General features: G+C 35.8%; 1 protein-coding gene across 23 annotated transcripts in view; it reads left to right on the forward strand.

Annotated features, from left to right (window-relative positions):
* The window catches only part of NAALADL2 (N-acetylated alpha-linked acidic dipeptidase like 2), a 1,514,274-nt gene that overhangs the window by 949,452 nt on the left and 544,014 nt on the right, over positions 1–20,808 (forward strand). For all 23 annotated transcript variants that reach the window (XM_077161086.1, XM_077161088.1, XM_077161081.1 and 20 more), the window contains one exon: positions 7,830–7,980. In XM_077161086.1, the coding sequence (XP_077017201.1) occupies positions 7,830–7,980 (151 nt within the window). The remainder of the gene's footprint in view (positions 1–7,829; positions 7,981–20,808) is intronic.

Below are 20,808 nucleotides of genomic sequence, written 5' to 3' on the forward strand. Positions count from 1 at the left end.
AATTTAATAAGTAGCAAGTTAACAGTTTTTAGGCAGTGGAAATGTCCCAATTAAAGCAAGACTATAGAAATGTCCAATCTAAGGCATCCAGGGAAAGATACCTTGGTTCAAGAAGGCCAATGAAGTCCAGGGTTTCTCTCTCAAGTGGAAAGGCACATGGCGAACACAGTCAGGGTTTCTCTTGAGGCTGGATGGGCATGAGGCGAACATGACATCATCTGCTAGCTTCTTCTCCAGCTCCCTGGGAAGCATTTTCCTTCTTCATCTCCAAAAATCGCTGGCATGTGGACTCTTTCTTTGAGGTACTATGGTGGTCTCTGCTCTCTTAGGTTCTCCCTTTTCTCCAAAATGTCTCCTGTTTTTGTAGGCTTCCAGTAAACTAATAAAAACTCACCTGGAATGGGTAGAGACACATCTCTACCTAATCCAATTTAACAACCACTCTTGATTAAGTCGCTTCTCCAGGGAGATAATCTAATTAAAGTTTCAAACATGCAGTACTGAATAGGAATTAAAAGAAATAGCTGCCTTTACAGAATGGAATTAGGATTAAAACATGGCTTTTCTAGGGTACATACATCCTTTTAAACTCTCACAATCAATAAGGAAAAATTTTAAATGACAGGAATTAAAGCAAAGTCCTTTCTCTTTCCCCTCCCTGGCTTTGTTTCCTTTGAATGATTTTTTTCCCCCTGAACATCTGAATACTGTGTAGCCACTCTGGCCCTAGGTGATGCCTGTCCAATGCAATAAAAATGCAAACCAAATGTTGGACTATTTCAAGGACCAGACTACCGCCCCTGAGTGAGTCATCTCCAGAAAGCTTGGAGTTTCTTTAAGGTCCACTTAATGAGAATGCTGGATCCTGTCCATGGACTGGTAGTATCATTTATTTCAGAGGTTATTACTTGGCAACTGAGAGGACCTAGCTTTATATACTGTACACAAGGAGAAAGGTATAATATAGGTCACAGTAAGAAATATGGATTCAGGTACCTTGAAGGTGGACAAAGACAGGTTGTCATCACAACTGTCAGCAGGACGAACTCCTGTGTTCAAATCCCACTGGGCCAGTCTTCACTTCTCCCTTTATCTCTACTGTTAGAAAAGCAAAACAAATTAAAAAAAAAAATCAAAACAAAATAAACTAATTATATAATTTTATAGAAAATCAAGAGAGAATATAACACATTTAGTTAAATGCATGCTTTTTAAAATTTGAAACACAGGCTGGTTTATTGCTTATACTTACATTCTAATGTGCATGTGTACATATATATGCATATACATATGTGTATGTTTATATGTATGTTTTCATATGTAAAATATATAAATATGTTATGTGTTTATAAATACACATGTATCTATATGTTTATATATAACATATATATTTATATATATATGTATAAATGTATATAGATAAACTGTCACAACATGTACTGTGTAAGTATTCTAGCCAGTGGTTGTGAGCAGTAAAGTAATATTCATGTAATGCACTTGTAAATTGTTTTTGATTAATTAATTATTTAACTACTGAACATACACAAATTTATTCATTCATTCAACATCTACATAACTCTTTTTGTGCTGGTGTGCTGGTTTCAAAGCATGGATGTCCCTTAGAAAAGCCGTGTTTTAATCAAAATCCCATTTTGTAAAGGCAGGATAATCCCTATTTAATACTGTATGTTTGAATTTGTGATCATATCATCTCCCTGGAGATGTAACCCAATAAAAAGTGGTTGTCAAGATGGATTAGGGGAGATGTGTTTTCACCCATTTGGGTGGGTCTTGATTAGTTTCTGGAGTCCTATAAAAGAGGAAACATTTTGGAGAATGAGAGATTCAGAGAGAGCAGAGCAGAATGACATAGCCACAAGAAGTAGGGTCCACTAGCCAGTGACCTTTGGAGATGAAGAAGAAAAATGCCTCCTGGGGAGCTTTATGAAACAGGAAACCAGGAGAAGAAGCTAGATGACACTGTGTTCATCATGTGCCCTTCCAGATGAGAGAGAAACTCTGTGTGCCATGTGCCTTCTAACTTGAGAGAGAAACCCTGAACTTCATTGGCCTTCTTGAACCAAGGTATCTTTCCTTGGATGCCTTAGATTGGCCATTTCTATAGACTTGTTTTAATTGGGACATTTTCTCAACCTCGGAACCATAAACTAGCAACTGATTAAATTTTCCTTTTTAAAAGTCATTTGTTTCTTGTATATTGCATTCTGTAGCTAACAAACTAGAAAAGCCGGGCACTGGAGAAGCAAGAAGAAGAGATGGGATCCCTGCCCTCAAGCAGATCACAGTCTTGTGTTGCTGAAGTTACCCACCAAGTCCCTTATACTTCCTGCAAAGAAAAATGGGACTGGGGACATTTTCAGCACTTCAAATGACATCTTTTTGTGGTTGGCAGAGTTATACAAACGTAGAGGGAGTCAACTGGCTCTGGCCATAGAAACAGAGAAGTGTCTCAGGATGCCTAAGGACCATCTCTTGGTCATGAGCCTAGCAGTGCCCATGAAAATGGGCAAGGAGCACGTTGGCTCAGTTGTCTTAGTGGCTCTTTGAGTTAAATAAAGAGGAGGAGGCACATGAATAGGAGGTCGCTTTAATGATGCCTGTCTCTATGACAAACATCATGGGATTGTTTTTTTAAAATATTTTTATTGGTAATACTTAACATATGAACATACATTCTTAACTTCCAATATTCCATACATGGTGTACAATCAGTGGTTCACAATATCATCACAAATTTGTGTATTCATCACCATGATCATTTTTTTAAACATTTACATCACTCCGGAAAAAGAAAAAAAAAGAAAAAAGAGAAAACTCATACATCCCATACTCCTTACCTCTCCCTCTTATTAACCACTAGTATTTCCATCTACTCCATTTATTTTAACCTTTTATCCTCTTATTGTTTATTTTTTACATGTAATTGCTTTTGAGGGGAGATCTTTTAACGAGGGCGGTATTAAGAGTTAATTGCTGATGGAAATTTTGAATAAACATGTTCAGTAAATTTACACAATATTTTGCTTCTCTCCTAGAAATAAATTGCTAGTTGAAGTACTCATTACAGTAGAAATGTTTCCAGTATAAACAGAATGTCGATAGGTACATTAATATGATATTCATTTAGCCCTGTGTGATTATTGCAGCTATCATATAATGCAGCATACTGTGTATGCACAGTGTAAACACTGTGAAACATTTTTGAAAGATAGAATTAACATTTCAGAGTATGCTATTAGTAACTCTTGGAAAATGAAGAAAGGGATAATTCAGTTCTCAGAGGAATATATATAGTCTAACTATGTCAGTTTTGCTTCTATTTTATCTGTCATAGAAGTTTAATGCGAAACTAATATACCAATTTATATTCTTAGAAGCCACATCATAAAACTGTTTTAGAGATTGTTATTATTCATACTAATTGTGCTGTTTTTGGAGAATGTATTCCTTACCAATAGTTTAAGAGCAAATTTCATATGATAACATTTAAAAATGCAATGAATATGTCTTAAACATTTTTAAAATCATGAGATTAGACATCATGACTTTTCATTTAAAGCAGAATAGGTCAGTGACGATATTGTAGTTCAGTCCTTATATTTTCTGGATAAACAAGCAAGGACCTGTAGAGACCATGTGAGTTGGCACATAGCTATTTAGTGTTAGTGTTGGTACCTAAAAAAAAAAAAAAAAAAATCTAGTATCATCTTCCAGTGTAATGCTTTTCCATTTGTCTTGGTTACGGATTGATTTATTTGCAAGTAACAGATGCACTCTCAAAGAAAAGGAGGAAGTTCTCCCCCAGTCTAAGTGAAAGCATTCACTCTCTCCTTCTCGCGTGTCTGTTTCCTCTAAATGCCTGCTCCTTTTCTATCACAGCAGACCGATTTTCTTGTCAAGGCTCATGGTTTCCACACTCTGAAAGTATTCGTTTGCACATGCCAGGGCAGCAGTTCTGAACAGAGAGGCCACTTGCTCATTTGGCACTTAGTGTATCTTGGGAAATGGTCTTGTTTGTAACACAGAGCACGCTGACTGGTGCCCATGGCCACCCTCTCTAATCTTTCAACACTCGGGGCCAGCATCATCTGACTGACATTTTTTCTATGTCTCCATTAAAAATTTTGACTGTTTCTACCTAGGCCAGATGTCCTAGTTTACAGGTGTTTGTCATGACAGAGAACCCCAAGCCTATCGCATATATACTCAAGAGAGAGAAGTGAGGAATTGCAATGTTCAATGTCAGGGAATCTTTGCCGGACACTTGCCCCAATATTTCAGGAATTAGACCCCGGACAGAATTGTCTCCTTCAGTCTCAAACTGTCTCAGGCTGTGAGGAGTGCTGGGTCAGGTTACAGTCCAACACCCAGTGGCAGCAGGCTTCATTTTCTAGCGGTGGCTTGCCCTTGTATGTGTCCTTAAAAAATAATCCGATTAGAGTAACAGATCTCTTGAACATGTTAACCAAACCCCAACTCAGCCTGCTCAAAAGGCAGCATTAACAAGGCAGTTACATTTTTTAATATAGGTAGTTTCCGCTGTAGCCAACTTCATAGTAAGTCCACCGATGGACAGTATATCTACACTACTGGGTTGCGAGCTCTACCACACCCACCAGGGATGGCAGCAGGAGCGAGATGTGACAACACTGAAGACGTGGTCACCTCAGAAATAGGAAGAGGGAACCAAATGGCGTGCAGGACCATTTCTTCAGGACAGTTAGGAAATAGCCAACTTTGACCCCAAATACTACACTCTAACCTACATCACTTCATTATAGGCCATCACCTATAGAAAAATATCATGATATATAGCGCTTATGAAGTAGGTCATAAAACTACCATATATGCACAAAAGACCAGAATATACAACTCGAGCATATTACATTTGATTAAGGTAAACCCAAAACACTAAATTTCACAGATATTAAACTGTTAATGAGTATCGTACCCCTCTTTTAAAAGGAATTTTTGAGAATATTTTGACTATCCCACTAGAGTAGGGGTAGCAAAAAAAAAAAGGAAAAAAAAAGCATGGATTATCACTTTCCTTTCTTGTCTCTATGGCAGACATCATTCATAGATTCATTTTCCACTGAACCTGCTTCATAATCCTTCTCCAGGCAGCCACTCATTACCAGTTAGTTGGGGTTAGTACCAAAGATAAAAATTGTTGGTCATTCCATTACTGGACTGAACTTCCTTACAGCGGGGACCTTGTCTTGCTTTTCTCTGTATCCTATTGCCAATGTATTACCTAGACAGAAGTGGTGGTACATAATATATAGCTGCTGACTGAGTAAGTCACCCAGGGACCATAAAAATCATTTTGAACTATTGAGAAGCATGTCATTCTCAAAAGAAAGCATACAAATGGCATGACCAAAATCATGTGCAAAACATGTTTAACTTGTAATTAAAAAAATAAATAAATAATTTGTAGTTAGATTGACAAAGATGTCTTTAAAATAATAGTTTTCAGTGTTGGTGAGGCAAAACTATTTTCATATATGTAGCTGGTAAGAACATAATTTGTTACAACTTTTCTGCAGGGCAAATAGTTTATCAAAAACCATAAAATAGAAATACTTTGACCTATAGATTCTACTTGTGGAAATACATTTCATGAAAATAGATACTTAGGTATAAGATTTAGGTGCAAGGAAGTTTATTGTATATAATGTAAAAAAAATAAAAATAATTTGTAGCACCAATAGTCAGGGACTGGTTAGCATTTGAGGGGCTCTATTTAATAGAATAGTATATAACTATTAAAATTATATAGATTGCAAAGTAATTTTTACGAAATGTGATCTTATTTTAGAAGTGTCTGTTTGCCTGTGGATAAGCCCTAATAAATGGGTCTAGAAACTCCAACATGCTCACATTTGCTATTTTGTGACAGATAGGTAATGGGCTGTTTTTTTTTTTTATTTTTTATTTTGCCTGTGTCTTTTTTTCTGTAATGATCCTGATTTACTTTAATAAACAAAATGTATTTCTAATATCTAAAAATTGCTGAGAGCCCAAAGATCTTTTTTTCTTGATACATTTTCCTATAGCAAGCAGAATATTCAAAATCATTCCACTGATCATTCTTTATAAGAAAAACTGTTTCAACATCTAAACATCAGAAGCATGCCATCCCTAAGAATGTCAGGGGTGAGAATTTGGAGAACAACTCCTAGAGCTGGTCCTCTTATTCACATACTATTTCATAGATTTCCCCTCTTGCTTTCCTCTCCTCTTTTTTAAACTCTTTCTTCCTCTCATTAAAATACTGAAGGAAAAATAATGACCGAAGTTAGTTATAGAAGCAAATATGAGTAAATTGTACTCAGCTTAGGTTCTCAGTGGTTTTCTCCTTTTATTATAAAAATTAATGCATGCCTGTTCATCACACCAAAAATTGGATAATTAAGAACATTTCTTTAAATAGCAGGGAAAATGCCATTAGTGTGGCATACTGGCATTCATTATTAGCTTAATTTTTCTACACATTATTTTCTTTGTATAGTTGGAATCATCTATATAAAATTGCATGCTTTTTCTCCTAACAGAAGTACATATTAAGTTTTTTTTCTCTGGACTTTCTTTTCTTTAATAGTAGCTGTTGTACCAGAGTAGCACCTTTCTCATTCATTCTGTGAGATTCAGCAATACTCTTGAATACTTACCATGTGCCTAACCCTGATAACTGCAGTGGTAGAAAGATAATCATGATCCCTGTCCTCATGGAATAGCCCAGCCAGGGACACAGAGGACTTGCTGAGTCTACTGCAAAACTCACAAAAACAAAATAGAAGTAACTGGAAAGTGAAGAATAGGTGTTAAGTGGAATCATACGATGGTCAACAACTGCCCATACTCAAGATGACCCTTAGCCATGTACTTCATTCCTTTAGGGTCCCCCAAATGCATTTCCCTCCCATGGAAAGCAAATAGGATTAGTAAATCATGTCTGTTGTTTCTCATATCAGGCAAGACACGTTGAGATGAATAAGCTCCTTTCTCCCCAGAAGATCAATGGAACAAATTAAAGCAGATAGGATGCTGTTAATTCTTCTCCCCATTGTACTTACCTACTGTGTACTGCCAAAAGAACAGAAAGGCATCTTTATTGAATATGTCTCAAATAGGTTAATCATGGAAAATGTTTAGAATTTTCAAAATGACAGTGTAGGAGCCAGAGGCCCCCAGCTGAGCCATGTTAATTCTTCAGCTGTATCTGGTAGGTTCAAGGGAAATCCAAGACAGAGATGTTGGATCATTAGAACAGTAGGTCCCCAAGAGGTTCAAAGCAGGCGCTACTTGCCAAACAGCGTGAAAACATTTTAATATTTTATAACCGATACGACTGGATCAGTCCTGGGGGAAATATATCACACTACTATGGGAGATTTCTCTTCTATGGGAGGGCATAATAGTGGCTGGAACTGGTGCCATTTGATCAGACTTTGTTTGTGGCAAAGCTTCTGTTAATCCTACTAAGTCGAAAACCCAGATCTGCTTGGACAATTTAAAAAGAGAGACAGAGAAATTCCACGTACAGAGAACTGAACTCGTATACGAATGCAATATTGTATAAATTGAGGAAAAAAAAAAAAAAGAAAGAAAGAAAGAAAGAGGCCAGTAGCAAGTCCCTTTAATTGGTTGGGCTTTGTAATTAGGGTATCTGAAATTCTCATTTTAAAAGAAAAATCAGAGAAAAACAAATCATCCTATTTTAGCCATACCCCTAAAATTATAGTATATGAATTTTTAATGCATATGATGATATTTTAAACGTTTTCTTTCCTCTCTTTTAGCTTTCCTTGTTGGAAAAGGCTGGATTTGGAGGTGTTCTGCTATATATTGATCCTTGTGATTTACCAAAGACTAGGAATCTTACCTATGATGCCTTCATGGTATCACTGAATCCAGGAGGAGACCCTTCCACACCTGGTTACCCAAGTCTTGGTAAGTCCCTTGCTATTCTTTACTATTCTTGTAAGGATTACAAGGTTCAGTGTACAAGTGCATGCCACCTAACATAACCGAGGGATGGTGAAGTACAACAAGAATTGTTAACACCCCATTTGTTTAAAAAGTGATTTTTAAAAAACTTTTTAAAATCAAACACTACCAATTTGTTGGAACAAAACCTTAAAAACAATCTATACTAGATTTTTGTCTTGACAAATTGCAGTATCATGAATGGAAAGCAACGATATTTTATGGGTTATTATTGACGGACTAATAAGTTAATTCCATAGAGGCAGTCATTCCATGAAGGTGGAAAGCAGATAGGAACACCTAGTAGCAGGAAATATCTTCTGCTTTGGGGTAGCCATAATAATTTTTAATCCAGAGCCTAGAAGCTGTGTTATACTCAAGTTATGGGAGAAGAGTGGTAGGAAATGATATTGATGTTGGAGAAGAATGGAGTTAATATGATCAAAGTGTCTGGCTCCCTAAGAGAAAAGATGCCACTGATTTGGACCTCACTTCCAGCATAGAGGTGGCCATCCTTGTCTCAAACAGAACTTCTCTCTTCCAATACTTGTGTTCCTGATAGTGGGGTCATGTGGCAGAGAAGGTCACTGTGGTTTTGGCAGGTGCTCACTGTATCATTGAATTTCTGCCCAGTATACCATTGTCTAACATTCTGTTTTAAAGAGTTGGCTGAAGAAAAAGATCTTTGAACCTTCTTCCAGAGTGATGTTAACCTATGAGCCATGACACTGCAGTCAGGGCTTCAACTAACAAAAAAGTTCACATAACTATTCATGTATTCTGCCAGTATTTTTCCTCTTTTCTTCAAAATATTGCAAAAGACTTTCCCAGTTATCTTAATCATGTCCAGCTGTCTTTTACTATCTAAAGATAGTAACTTTAACAATAAATTAGTAATTCTCCCCAAGAAGAAAATAAATCAAGTCCAGTATTAGCTTATAAATTTTGAACTTTTGTTGAACTTACTGATTAGGACTCTGTCTTCTATATACTACAGTAGTATTCTTTAATAATTCCTGTTGGAATCTTCTCTTTGATCTCACTGATGTGTAGTTTGTATGGTCCAGTTCTCTCATTAGCAAATGCTTTCATACCCTGCGTTGTAATTTCTTGACTTCCGGAGACTTCTTTATCAATTCACTCTTGTGGCTAGTCAATGGGCTACCCTGCTAACTAAAATGAGATACTTTGTGAGGACTCTGCTTCCACTGGCAGGTTGACCCATTGGTAATATTTACCTTTAACATTGTCTGGGTCCAGATCATTTTCTAAATGTAGAATTCAGGCATCTTTAACAAAATGTTGACCAGAGTCTTAAGGTATCCCAAAGTGTTTTCTTTTTAATTTACTTTGTTTTCTCCTTTTTTTTAATTGGAAAAGTTTTGGGTTTACAGCAAAATCCTGCACAAAATACACAATTCCCATATGTCACCCTATTATTAACACCTTGTATCGGTGTGGTATATTAATAATAAATGAAAGCACATTTTTGCAATTATACATTTAACTATAGTCCATGGTCTAACTTAGGGTTCACTGTTTATACTGTGAAGTTCTGTGGATTAAAAAAAAAAAGGTATTTTAGTAATAAATATATATATAAATCCTAAAATGTCCCCTTTTGTGTGAATGTAATTGAATTACATTCACAATGTTGTGCCACCCAAACCACCATCCATCTAATTTCCTTTTTAATTTTAAATAATTAAAACTTGCCAAAGGGGGTGAAAGGTAGTTCAGTGCTAGAATTCTCATCTGCCATATGGGAGAATTGGGTTTGATTTACAGTCTATGTACTTCCCCAAAAATGAACAAATAAGCAAAACAAACAAACAAAAAACAAGCAAACAGGGTGCACAGATAGTTCAGTGGTTAGAATGCCCACCTACCATGCAGGAGACCAGGGTTTGATTCCCAGACCATGCACCCAAACAAACAAACAGACAAAAATTCGACAAATGGTGCTATAAAAATGAGATATTCACATGGAAAAATAATGAAATGTGACCCCACCATACAGCATACAAAAAAAATAATAATAAATAAATACATAAAACCCAAAAAGTTTGAAAAGTAATATGCAGATAATCTGTAGCCTTTTCCCAGCCCCCTTTAATTTTAACATTTTATATAACCTCATCACAATTAGCAATACTGTAAAATTAACATTGATACGATACAATTCATTAAGCTATAGACCTCTGTCAAATTAAAACAATTCTGCTTCTTTTTAGCACGAAAACAGTACCTTCAATGGACTCGCCCAGAGAATTAGCTTTTAATCTAGCCCTGCTATTTACTGGATTTGTTACCTTTGGTAAATACTGTGCTGCTTTAAACTTTTATTTTCTATTCTGTAATTTTTTAAAACAGTTGTGAAAATTAAACAACATACTACTTGTGAAAGCACTATAAAAGCAGTAAAGTACCATGGAAATGTTTGGTTGTAAAGCTGATATGGATTGAAAACACTGAAAAAGTGTTGAGAGCCAGTCCAATATGTAATAACTAAGTGTTTCAAGAAACCATTCTCTCATGTAGTCGTTCAACCAATATTTAGTGAGCAGCTGCTGTGTACCAAGGACCAAGTTAGGCACAGAGAGTTTAGATCTCACACATGCTTTAATTCTCTTCTAAATGTGAGAATTTAGATCTGCCCCAAATGTACAGTTCTGAAGTCAGTGGCACAAGCAGAAGCAGACTGAAGAAAACTCAAGTTACAAATCCCCAGTGACTACAGAACTCCTAGTCATTTTGACACATCTGCTCTTAACACTGATATTTTCTTTAAGTTATGGAATAGCTATATGATTGGGTCAAATCAGCAGATGAGATCTTTTTAAATCATTATTTTCACACAAAAATAATTTTTTGTGAGTCCTGACTTTGGATTTCTGGACAGTTATTACAACTTCCTCTTTTTTTTCTCTAAATAGTACTTTTTGTGCATTTTTGGGGGGTGAGTGGAGTAAAGGGATTGCTTCTTTTGAGTTTTAAGGTCTATGCTAACCATAAATAACTGTGATCATTATTTATTCTGTCTGTATTCATGATACTATGTATTGGGGGTCGCTTTTATACTTAGCACTTATCCCCACCCCTGTCAAAGAACAATGATGATAAACCACTTTGATCTTCCCCATCTTTCTTTTTTTTTTCAGTTTTACAAAAAAAAAAAAAAAAACAACATTCTCACCCCCAAACCTCCCTCTCACAGTAACCTCTAATCTGCTTTCTGATTTTGAGAATTTATTATATCTTGTCATAACTTATAAGTGATATATAATTTTTGTCTTTACATATTTTGCTCATTTCTCTGAGCATAATGTTTTCAAGTTTCTTTTATGTTGCAGCATAAATTCATTTTTCTTCTCATGGCCGAGTAATATTCTAATATGTGTATATAGTGCATTTGGTTTATCCATCCATTTGTTGATGGGTGTTCTGTTTTCCCATCTTTGGTTCATTGTGAATAATGCTGCCATACACATGGATGTACAACTACCTGCCTGAGACCCTGTTTTCCCTCTCTTTGTGTGTTGTGGAGGGACCTGCTACATGGTGTATCATGGGAACACAGACTCGGGCACAAAAGAAACTTTCAGCAAATGACTACATTTTTACTTAGCCAGTATGAATGGTCCAGAAGAGTGAGGAAAGAGGTCCCATGGTGCCTGGTTCCCCAGGGAGGCTAGCTGCTTGGGTCAGGATTGGTAGATGACAGAGGAGAGAGAGAAAACACTCTTGGTTGTGGGATATTTATGTGACCTGGGGAAAAGAGGCCCTTCCAGTGAGAGTTGCTTCTCCAATAAGCAGAGAAGCAGCTTGAATTGATTATTCCCAGTTTGGGGCTTCAGGTACGGTTGGCACCCAATTTATAAGCATTAAGATTGTCTAAAATCTGAAAAATCAGACATAGTATTAAGAGAGAGAAATCTGTTCTTTTTCATCTTCTTCCTTTAATAATTAATTCATTTCCTAAACGCTCTGTTGGCTGCAGTGCTGATTTTAAATTTAGCACTACCTCCAGATCATTCTCTGGCTAATCTACGGATTGCTAGTTAATTGAAATCCAAGACTAAATTCATCTTGACTTAGTCTTGATTCTCCTTATACCTCAGTTCCTGAACTCCATCCTGATTTATAATTTTTCCATCTCCTTTTTCTATTTGCTCTAATACATTTTTCTTTTTTCTTTGTTTTAAGTTCTGGAGAGGAAAGTATTTTCAGTGGTTTTCCTCTAGCTTAGTATATCAAGCGACACAGTTTATTTAATATTCCCAGTGTTACAATTCAGTGGATCGGTGTGTTGTTTATCTACTGTCTGTTCAACATCACCTCTGCCAACTGAGACTATTCAAAGAATAAAGAATATCACTATAATTTGTGACAAGTCTTCACCAGGAATTCTTGGTCCAGTTACCTGGACAAATGTCGAAAGACTGACTTGAGTTGGCACTAAATCAGCTGAGACAATGTTGAACTATTCCCTCACTAGAACAGCAGAAAATATAAATATTTGCCTAGTTGTCAAAGAAAAGTGTTAGATATTCACAGCATGAAATGCCTTGTCACTTGGTTGGAAAATAAAATACATCTGTATGCTTACTATAACTGACTGGTGGATCTTGTATGTGTCCTGAAAGTTACAGATGTACATGGCATTTTGTTCAAATTGACTCTCAGATCCATTTAGAGTGGCTCATGATTAGCCAATCTGAAATTTTTTTCAGAAAATTTAAATTGCAATATATTAAAAAGACAGATTGTTTATATTTAAACTACTTTAAAATGTGTATAAAAAAATTGGTAACATAAAATTTCCTGGTCCGAATCAGGAAAATTTCCTGATGATTGTTGAAATGTCTAAGATTGTTCCAGCCTACAGAAAACATTTTTGAGTGGTTATTGCTCATGGGAAATCATTGTGCCATATAGTATATTCATAATTCAGAACGTCCTTTACTTAATAATGTATTTAATGCTCTTTGTTTTAAATTAAGTAAATACTCTATCAATAGAGTCAGTCCATTTATTTTGTTAATGAAATGAAATTTCTGCAATAACCTATGGTGAGTTTGAAGAGGATGATAAAATCTACTGCTTTGAAAAATACTTTATCAATAAATTTCTATCACAATGAATATAAGATGCTAATTGATATGACAATAGAAGTAGTTTTACATTTTTAATATGCTTTTTATCCTTTACCTTTAGTTCTTTTGACATTCCTGTAAGTTAAGCAGAACGGCTTTTACTGGCCCCACTTTACAGATAAGAAAACTGATCCTGGAAGAAAAAGAGCCTTCATCAAAGTGACTTGACTAACCAGAACTACAATCCCTTGTCTAACTTCTAACCCGATGGGGCTTCCACTACTGCTGAGTCAAGGCAGCTTGACTTTAATGAGAGGTCTGCTGCAGTCTCAGGGGAGGGTCTGAAGCCCTCCATAGGCAGCACTGGTGTCAGTGCAATGGGTAAGAGGGACAGTGGGTGTGACAGAGCAGCCAGGCATAGGGGGGCAGGAGTTAGAGTGACTGGGTCTCAGTTTGCCTGTACATGAGGCTCACGTAAGCAGCGTCTCTACTGTAGTTTTATTCCTCAGAGGCCTGATTTCAATGTTTTTATCAAGTGAGTCTCCCTCTTGACTGACACCAGGGCAGTCCATATCTCATCCTCACAAAAATTCCTGGTTATCATTTGTTTAAGAAACAAACATGTTTTTCACAATTAGTTTACAGTCTAATTGTGATGAAGATGTTTACCATATTTAGGCAATTTAAGATCATTAATATCATTTCAATAGGCATGAAACCAGTGCTTGATCTTGGTTCACAGCATTTTTTGAACACTCTTATTATAAGCATTTTAAACACTGTAATTCCTGAAACGTTCATGATGACAGCTATTATTTCTTTAACATGATCAAATATGCTTTCTCCAGATTTCCAAATCCTAAATTTTCCAAACCGTCCAAATATCTTAGCTTGATCATTTTTTCCTTCCAAGTTAATATAATTTTTATAACATAAATATGGATTTAGGAATGCTGCAAAGCTTTTCCTGTTGCCATATAGTCAGTATTTAGTGCAGCCATTATTTCTGGATGACATGTCTCATGTCCCTTCTCTACCTTCTGAAATCAGGATTGGATCTGTATTGTTTCTCCCTCTAAGCACTGCTCATCATAGTCTGCTAATGTTTGATTTACATTAATTAGAGTTATTTCCTTCTTAGCCATATGATATGCCTCATTGTTCAAACTCAGAGTTCCTTTGTCTTCTGTGGTCTGGATATAATGAAATTTTCCATCAACCATGATGTTTGTAACTTGTCGAAATTTGATATGAGCTTGGAGGAGAAAATGCACATTCCTTCCCTTATTCCAATAAGTTATAGTTCTTTCATCATTAGAACATATTATCATAGTCAAATTCCCTTATATACTGCAGTTTCTTTTATATTTTGGCTTGTCATAGTTATGTTTCTTCCTGGTCTCTCTGTTTGGCTATGGATGAGGTACCTAATGTCCGGTCTTCCGACCTCTGCTGGTGTCTGTATACACCCTATTTCTGTGGGGATTTGGACTGTCTAAGCATTCATACTCCTTTCAAAAATTGGAATATTGCCATAATGTGATATCACAATTTCCATATTCTTCCTTTTAGGGCTAAGATTTACATTTCATCTTCTCCTAAGTACTAACATCCATTATCCTAAATCACATCTAATTTGAATCTAGTCAGATTACCTGTAGTACTTGCCCAATATCTACCTATTGCAAGTGCTAGACTTAAAATGTCCCAAATAAGGGTGGTGCAGGGTAGCTCAGTCGCAGAATTCTTGCCTATCACGTGGGAAACCTGGTTTCGATTCCTGGGCCCTCCACGCCCCCCCCCAAAAAAAAGTCCCACGTATCTTTTAGCATCCATTGCAGTGTGTTACATTGGTTTTCTAGCTGTATTTTGTCAATAGTTTTCCTAATCTTTTGAAGGTAAAAATCCATCTGACTTATTGCTGTTTTAAAAGTGTCCAGTGATTCCTCTACCCTTTCTCCATGTTCCTGAATGTAATCCATTATTTCATAAGTGTTTTTTATTTGAAGTCCTAAATGTGAGAGAACTGCCCTAGCATGGACATTGAATTTTATTGTCTTTGAAAATCTTCGCATTTTACATCCATGTCCTCTATCGATCCTCCTATTAAACCCCCTGGGAATTGCAAAGTTTTCCTGTTTCTATAGTCTGTTTAATTAATAAACCCATAAATTGTAGGCTTTCTGGTTCTTGAAAGTATTTACTGCATATTGGTGCTCTCACACTAGCTATAAATTCTTGTTTATTAAATTGTAAGGTAGATGCTTACAACAGTAGGATCAACTATGCCAGTTATCTTTTGGAAGTTGTGAGGTTCCCAAATGCCAGGAGTTGAATAATTGGTCTCCTATGATTACCCCCTATATACCACCTGAGGTAATGTTATTATATAAAAATCCTTATTCTCTATTATTCCTCTGTATACCTTACATTGTGTACCTAAGTAACAAAGTTAGGTCATAAAGTTCATGGATCCTTTTCAGAAGTTTTATATCATGCCTCCAGTGATCTAATTCTGCTTGGTGTGTACTCATGAATTGTGCCAGTGCCTGTGCATCTTTTGGGGGAAGGCTGTAAGTTTATCAAGTCAAATGAGGCTGTGGAATTTTCAGCTTTTGCATTTTTCAAAGTTTTTTCTCTAATAATCCAGTCTGTAAACTCATTCCTAAAACCATGGAACATTCTGCAGTTGTCACCAATCTTGATATTACTGTTTTAGCTATATTAAGCACTTGTTTTTGGTTTCTACATATCTTAACAACCACTACAAGGTGCCAGATAATATAAGATAACATTTTACAATAGTCTAGTTCTGTTAAATTAAGTCTGATGTCATAACTTAGTATATGGTATATTAGTATGCATGAATTGTTAGTTATTTTTTAATTTTTCCTAATTATTGCATTGTATTACTTTTGCATAGTCTATAAGTCACTCCCCCATTTATACTGATCTATGCTGTATGGGTCTAATTAAGAATGGTGTATCCTGTAATTGGGATCTTAGCCCCTACATAGGACATTTTAGATTTTTATTGCAAATTTATTCATAAGTTGTTTGATTCACCAGCATTTTGGTATTAATGTGAGTCTTATTGCATGGCATAACTATTTATTTACGGTCATTTGAAAATGGTATAAAGGGTCCTATTATTTCTGGCCATGCAGAGATATTAGTTTTTGCTATTTCCCAGTGTGTGGTTTCACAGACAGTCATTATTTCATATCTCAAGGCTAGTATATTTTTACTACTAGAGTTCATGGTCTCTGTAATGCTCCTCTTTCTTTGCTTAGTTTATACTTTTCTGCTTAGCTTATAATTTCTTATTGAATAGATGTCTGTTCTGCTTTGCCTGTGTTAATGGCAGAGGATTTTTTTTTTTTTTTTTTTTTAAATCATCAATGAATGGCTCTCTGGTGTGAATGGCCAATTTGTAAATTCTGGTCTAAATTTAGGGAATTCTTATAATCCCTCAAATCCACTGTGTTTTTCTCCTCTATGTTCAATCTAATTCTTCATAAACAAACTCATTATCAAGCCTCAACTAGAATACCTGTGGTTTAAAGAATTCAGCTTTTGATGTGGCTAGTTTAGTTTCATGTGTAGTCATATTTCCATGATGGAACACATTTGGTCATTCTGCAACCTTAAGGGTTCTGAGTTCCTCTTGTGGTGGCTCCAGGGTATCCCTGTTTTCAGTATCTCAGTGTATGGTGATGGAGGTAATTGTACATTAACCTTAGGCCAGACTTTTTTAGAATTTACCAGTTGTTGCTTAGGTGGTACAGGTGTTCTGCATGATCATGGATGGAACTGGATGTAATGTGTTTCTCCAATCTTTCTCTTTTGCCTCTTTGTCTAATTCTTCCTTTTCTTCTTCCTCTTCATCATAAAAACCATTATAATTATATTAATAATAATCATCATTAATTTCTTCAGCTAGCATTGCATCATAGCCAGTCTAAAACACTTCCTGACTATTCTAAGTACTATTCACAACTTTTTTGTATTTTGTGGGCTATGTGGGATCATGTCATTATAAGACTTGACACATTTTTGCCTATGAAATTATAGTAAATATTCATACCAGAATTGATTGGCACTTTTCATGATTGGTAAGCTTTGCCTATACTAATACTGATAGAACAATGCTAGTCCTTTAAACCATGTGGTTAGATTATAGATTAATGTGCCCTGCTGCTGATCGTCATACTTACTTAAGCATCAGAAGGTGTCCAACATTTCCACTGGAAGTGTTAGAGAGAATAAATGTTCTAATTATTTTATTTTCATGTCTCCATATAGGTTCCCTGAGATTTGAAGGCTACTTGGTTCTATTAGCTAGCATAGCCAGCCAAAGATAAAACGTTTTCCTTTAATTTAAATATTTGAGTCCTTTGTAGTTGTGACTATGGTTGAAATTTCATTACCATAATTGTTAGTCACACTTCTCCCATCGCTCCTGTGAATAGTACTATTGACAACATCACTTGGCAAAACATAGCAAGCATAACACTAAACAACAAGAGCAAAATATAGAAACTTTAGAACAATTAACTGGTATTCCCCATGGATAGAGCACTTGTTTCTTAAATAGGAGCTCCTCTGAAAGAAAATGGGTTTCTTAGAAGTCTTTGGACTGCTTCTTCTAGAGGCTTTGACTGTTCTTGAGTACCCATAGCCTACTGTGCCTCATATGCATCTTTCATCACACATTTCACCAGAATGTGTGATTAGAGGAAGAAAATCAGGTATCAATTCTAGTTGTTGTTCATTCATATCTTGAATAGTACCTAAAACTGAGTCTCATTCAATGAGAAATTGTTCAAGAGAGTCTCAGTTCCTTCAATAGGAGGTTATCAAAGTCCTGGTTGGTGCTAAGCATTCCCTGGAGATCCTTGTCACAGCTGCTCACACAATTAATGCTTGTTATGCTGCTTCTCTCTGCTCTTCAAAAGTGCTGAGGTTATTGTGGTGTAGGGCTGGTTCAGTAGGACATATGGGTGAAACTTTGTGTTCTATAGAGGTAGTTTTGTTTGCTAAAGCTGATGAAATGCAATACACCAGAAATGGATTGGCTTTTAATAATGGGAACTTATTAGCTTACAAATTTACAATTCTAAGACCATGAAAATGTTCAAATTAAGGCATCATCAGGACAATACCTTCTCTGAAGACTGGTTACTAGTGAACTTGGGCTCCTCTGTTAGAGAGCAAGGTCTTTAGTGTTGTCTGCTGGTCCTTCTTTCCTGGGTTTCATTGCTTGCAGTTCTGGCTTCAGTGACTTCCTCTCTCAGCTCCTGTGATTGTGTCCTTGTCTCTCAGCTTGGCTGGGTCTTTATCTCTGAACTTCTCTCAGTTTCATCCCTTAGCTTCTATATGTGTTTTATCCTCTTATAAAGAATTCCAGAAAGAGGATTAAGGCCCACCTTGAATAAGGTAGGTCATATCTTAAATGAAACAACCTAATCATAAGGTCCCACCTATAACGGGTCTGCACCCCTGGAAATGTATTAAAAGAAAGTGGCTTTTTCTGGGGAACATAACAGCTTCAAACTAACGCAAGAAGTAAAGTTGTTTGGTGATGTGACAGATACTAGTTTTGTAAAAGTTGAAGGGAGTGGCACTATTGCCACTGGTTTCTCCTCCATTGTTACAATGAGTTTGACTTCCAACCAAAATGCAGATCCAAAAGATCAACAGTCCAACCAGGACTACCAAGATCATTATCCTGTAATACATCTGAAAGTTAGATATGCATAAAATTAGTCTTACCTGTGTAAGACGTCCTTTTCCTAAGGTTAGTCAGTAAGTCCATGTAAGGATGGAGCTATAATTTCTGTGATCTCCACAGTTTTATCCATTCTTCTAACACCTTTCCCTCTATTCCTTTTCTAGTCTGTCTTTCTGTATTATTTCATATTTTAATTTCAGTAAGTTGTGTTCTAAGCATGTCTATAGGCCTAGGTAATTTCAACCTTTCCCTATGATTTAAAGCTTTAATTTGGCCCTCCACCAACCTTTCAGGTCTGTGTTATTGGCTAGTAGTCTCAATTTTTCTTTAAATAATCATTATATCTTTCTGTGTTTGTATTGCTGTGGGGGTTGTATGCTCACTGAAAAGCCCTGCATATTACTTCATTCCTAGACCCTTTTTATACTTCTTGTCCTGTAAAATATGATTCTATGATTGGAAGGTGTCTGTGACATGCTATCCATGATTCACAACCTTACATAGTTGACTCCTGATCATTCTTTTTATGTGGAGAAGGAATTCCAGTTCCTGACCATGTGTCTTATATAATAATACTCTTATATTACAGGAGTAACCTTTATTTTCTATTGGCATTGAACCTCTATAATCAATTTATATTATGTGTGATGTTGTAAATTGTTTTTCTTTGTCAGAAATTATATTTTTTATGTTTGTACCTTAAATTTTTTACAGAGCTCAAAATTTGTGAAAAATGTCTGTTGTAGTGTGGTATATGTGGGCAAATTTCTTTTTTCTATCCATTTAATGGCACCAAGTAATCTATGGTGTCCTGTATGTTCTGTCCCCATTTATATGTTTTCCTCTATGGTATTACATAATCTTTCTGTATTTTTCCATACTTTTTTCTGTATTTAGTATTTATTTATTTATTATAAATTTATAAATATTTTATATATTTATATATTTTTTAGTTATATTTTATTTATATATTTATTCCTATCCTGGCTAACCTGTCTACTGAATTATTATGCTTTGTCTTAGACTTGTCATTTGTTGTACTGATACATGTATGATCATAACTTTTTGAAATAGTTATTTTATCCCATATTTCTTTGCCCCAGATATCATGGTTAATAATTGTCCAATTACTCAGATTCCATAATCCAGACCATATTGCCTCTCCATTGTTACTATCCATGAATCTGTAAAAATATATATTGTCTTCCTTTTCTCTTTTCCTGTTTATTCAATTGCCAGCCAGATTTTTACCCATTCTACATATTGCACTGAAATGCCCTGTACCCCCATTAAGTAGGGCTTTTGCATGTTTGGGTCTCAAGGCTGCATCCTTCTAGTATACTCTAGAGGAGGTCATTGGTAGCTCCACCATCTGTAAACCTGTATTTTTGACTACCTCAAACCATGGTAGTCCTTACTGCCAACGATTTGTGCTTGGTTCACCCTTCCAAATTCCATCAATCCTACAGTTGGCAACGCTGAGGTTTCCTCAGTTAATTTAAGGGTTGAACATCCATCTGAATGTCCCACTAGAAAATACACTATTTCCAAATGAGAACCTATTGATCCAACACAATTCCTTTTGTTCATTTTGTGTTTGCTTAGCCCATGCCAGTGTGGGCTTTGGAGTCTTAGCAATGTTTTGTTTTCCCATTAATGGTTTTTTATATTCTGTGCTTTATACATTGACCGAGCTTTTTTTTTTTTTTTTCCTAATGGGAGTATCTGATCTCAAATCAAGGAAAGTTACTGGTACAATTACCATGTGACAAAGTCTTATGTAAATAAACATCGTAGTTTAAATTTAGAATCAGGTGCTATTAGTGATAATGTCTGATAGTTGTAATTGCATCTTTTAGTTTTTGTAATGTTAATTTCTGTTTTTCTCCCCATGTATATATTTTGCTTTACATTAGCATGTAGTGGTTATATTGTACAGTCTCACTTAAAAAAAAATACTTT

The sequence above is a fragment of the Tamandua tetradactyla genome, chromosome 5, assembly GCF_023851605.1.
Source record: "Tamandua tetradactyla isolate mTamTet1 chromosome 5, mTamTet1.pri, whole genome shotgun sequence".
NCBI lineage: Eukaryota > Metazoa > Chordata > Mammalia > Pilosa > Myrmecophagidae > Tamandua > Tamandua tetradactyla.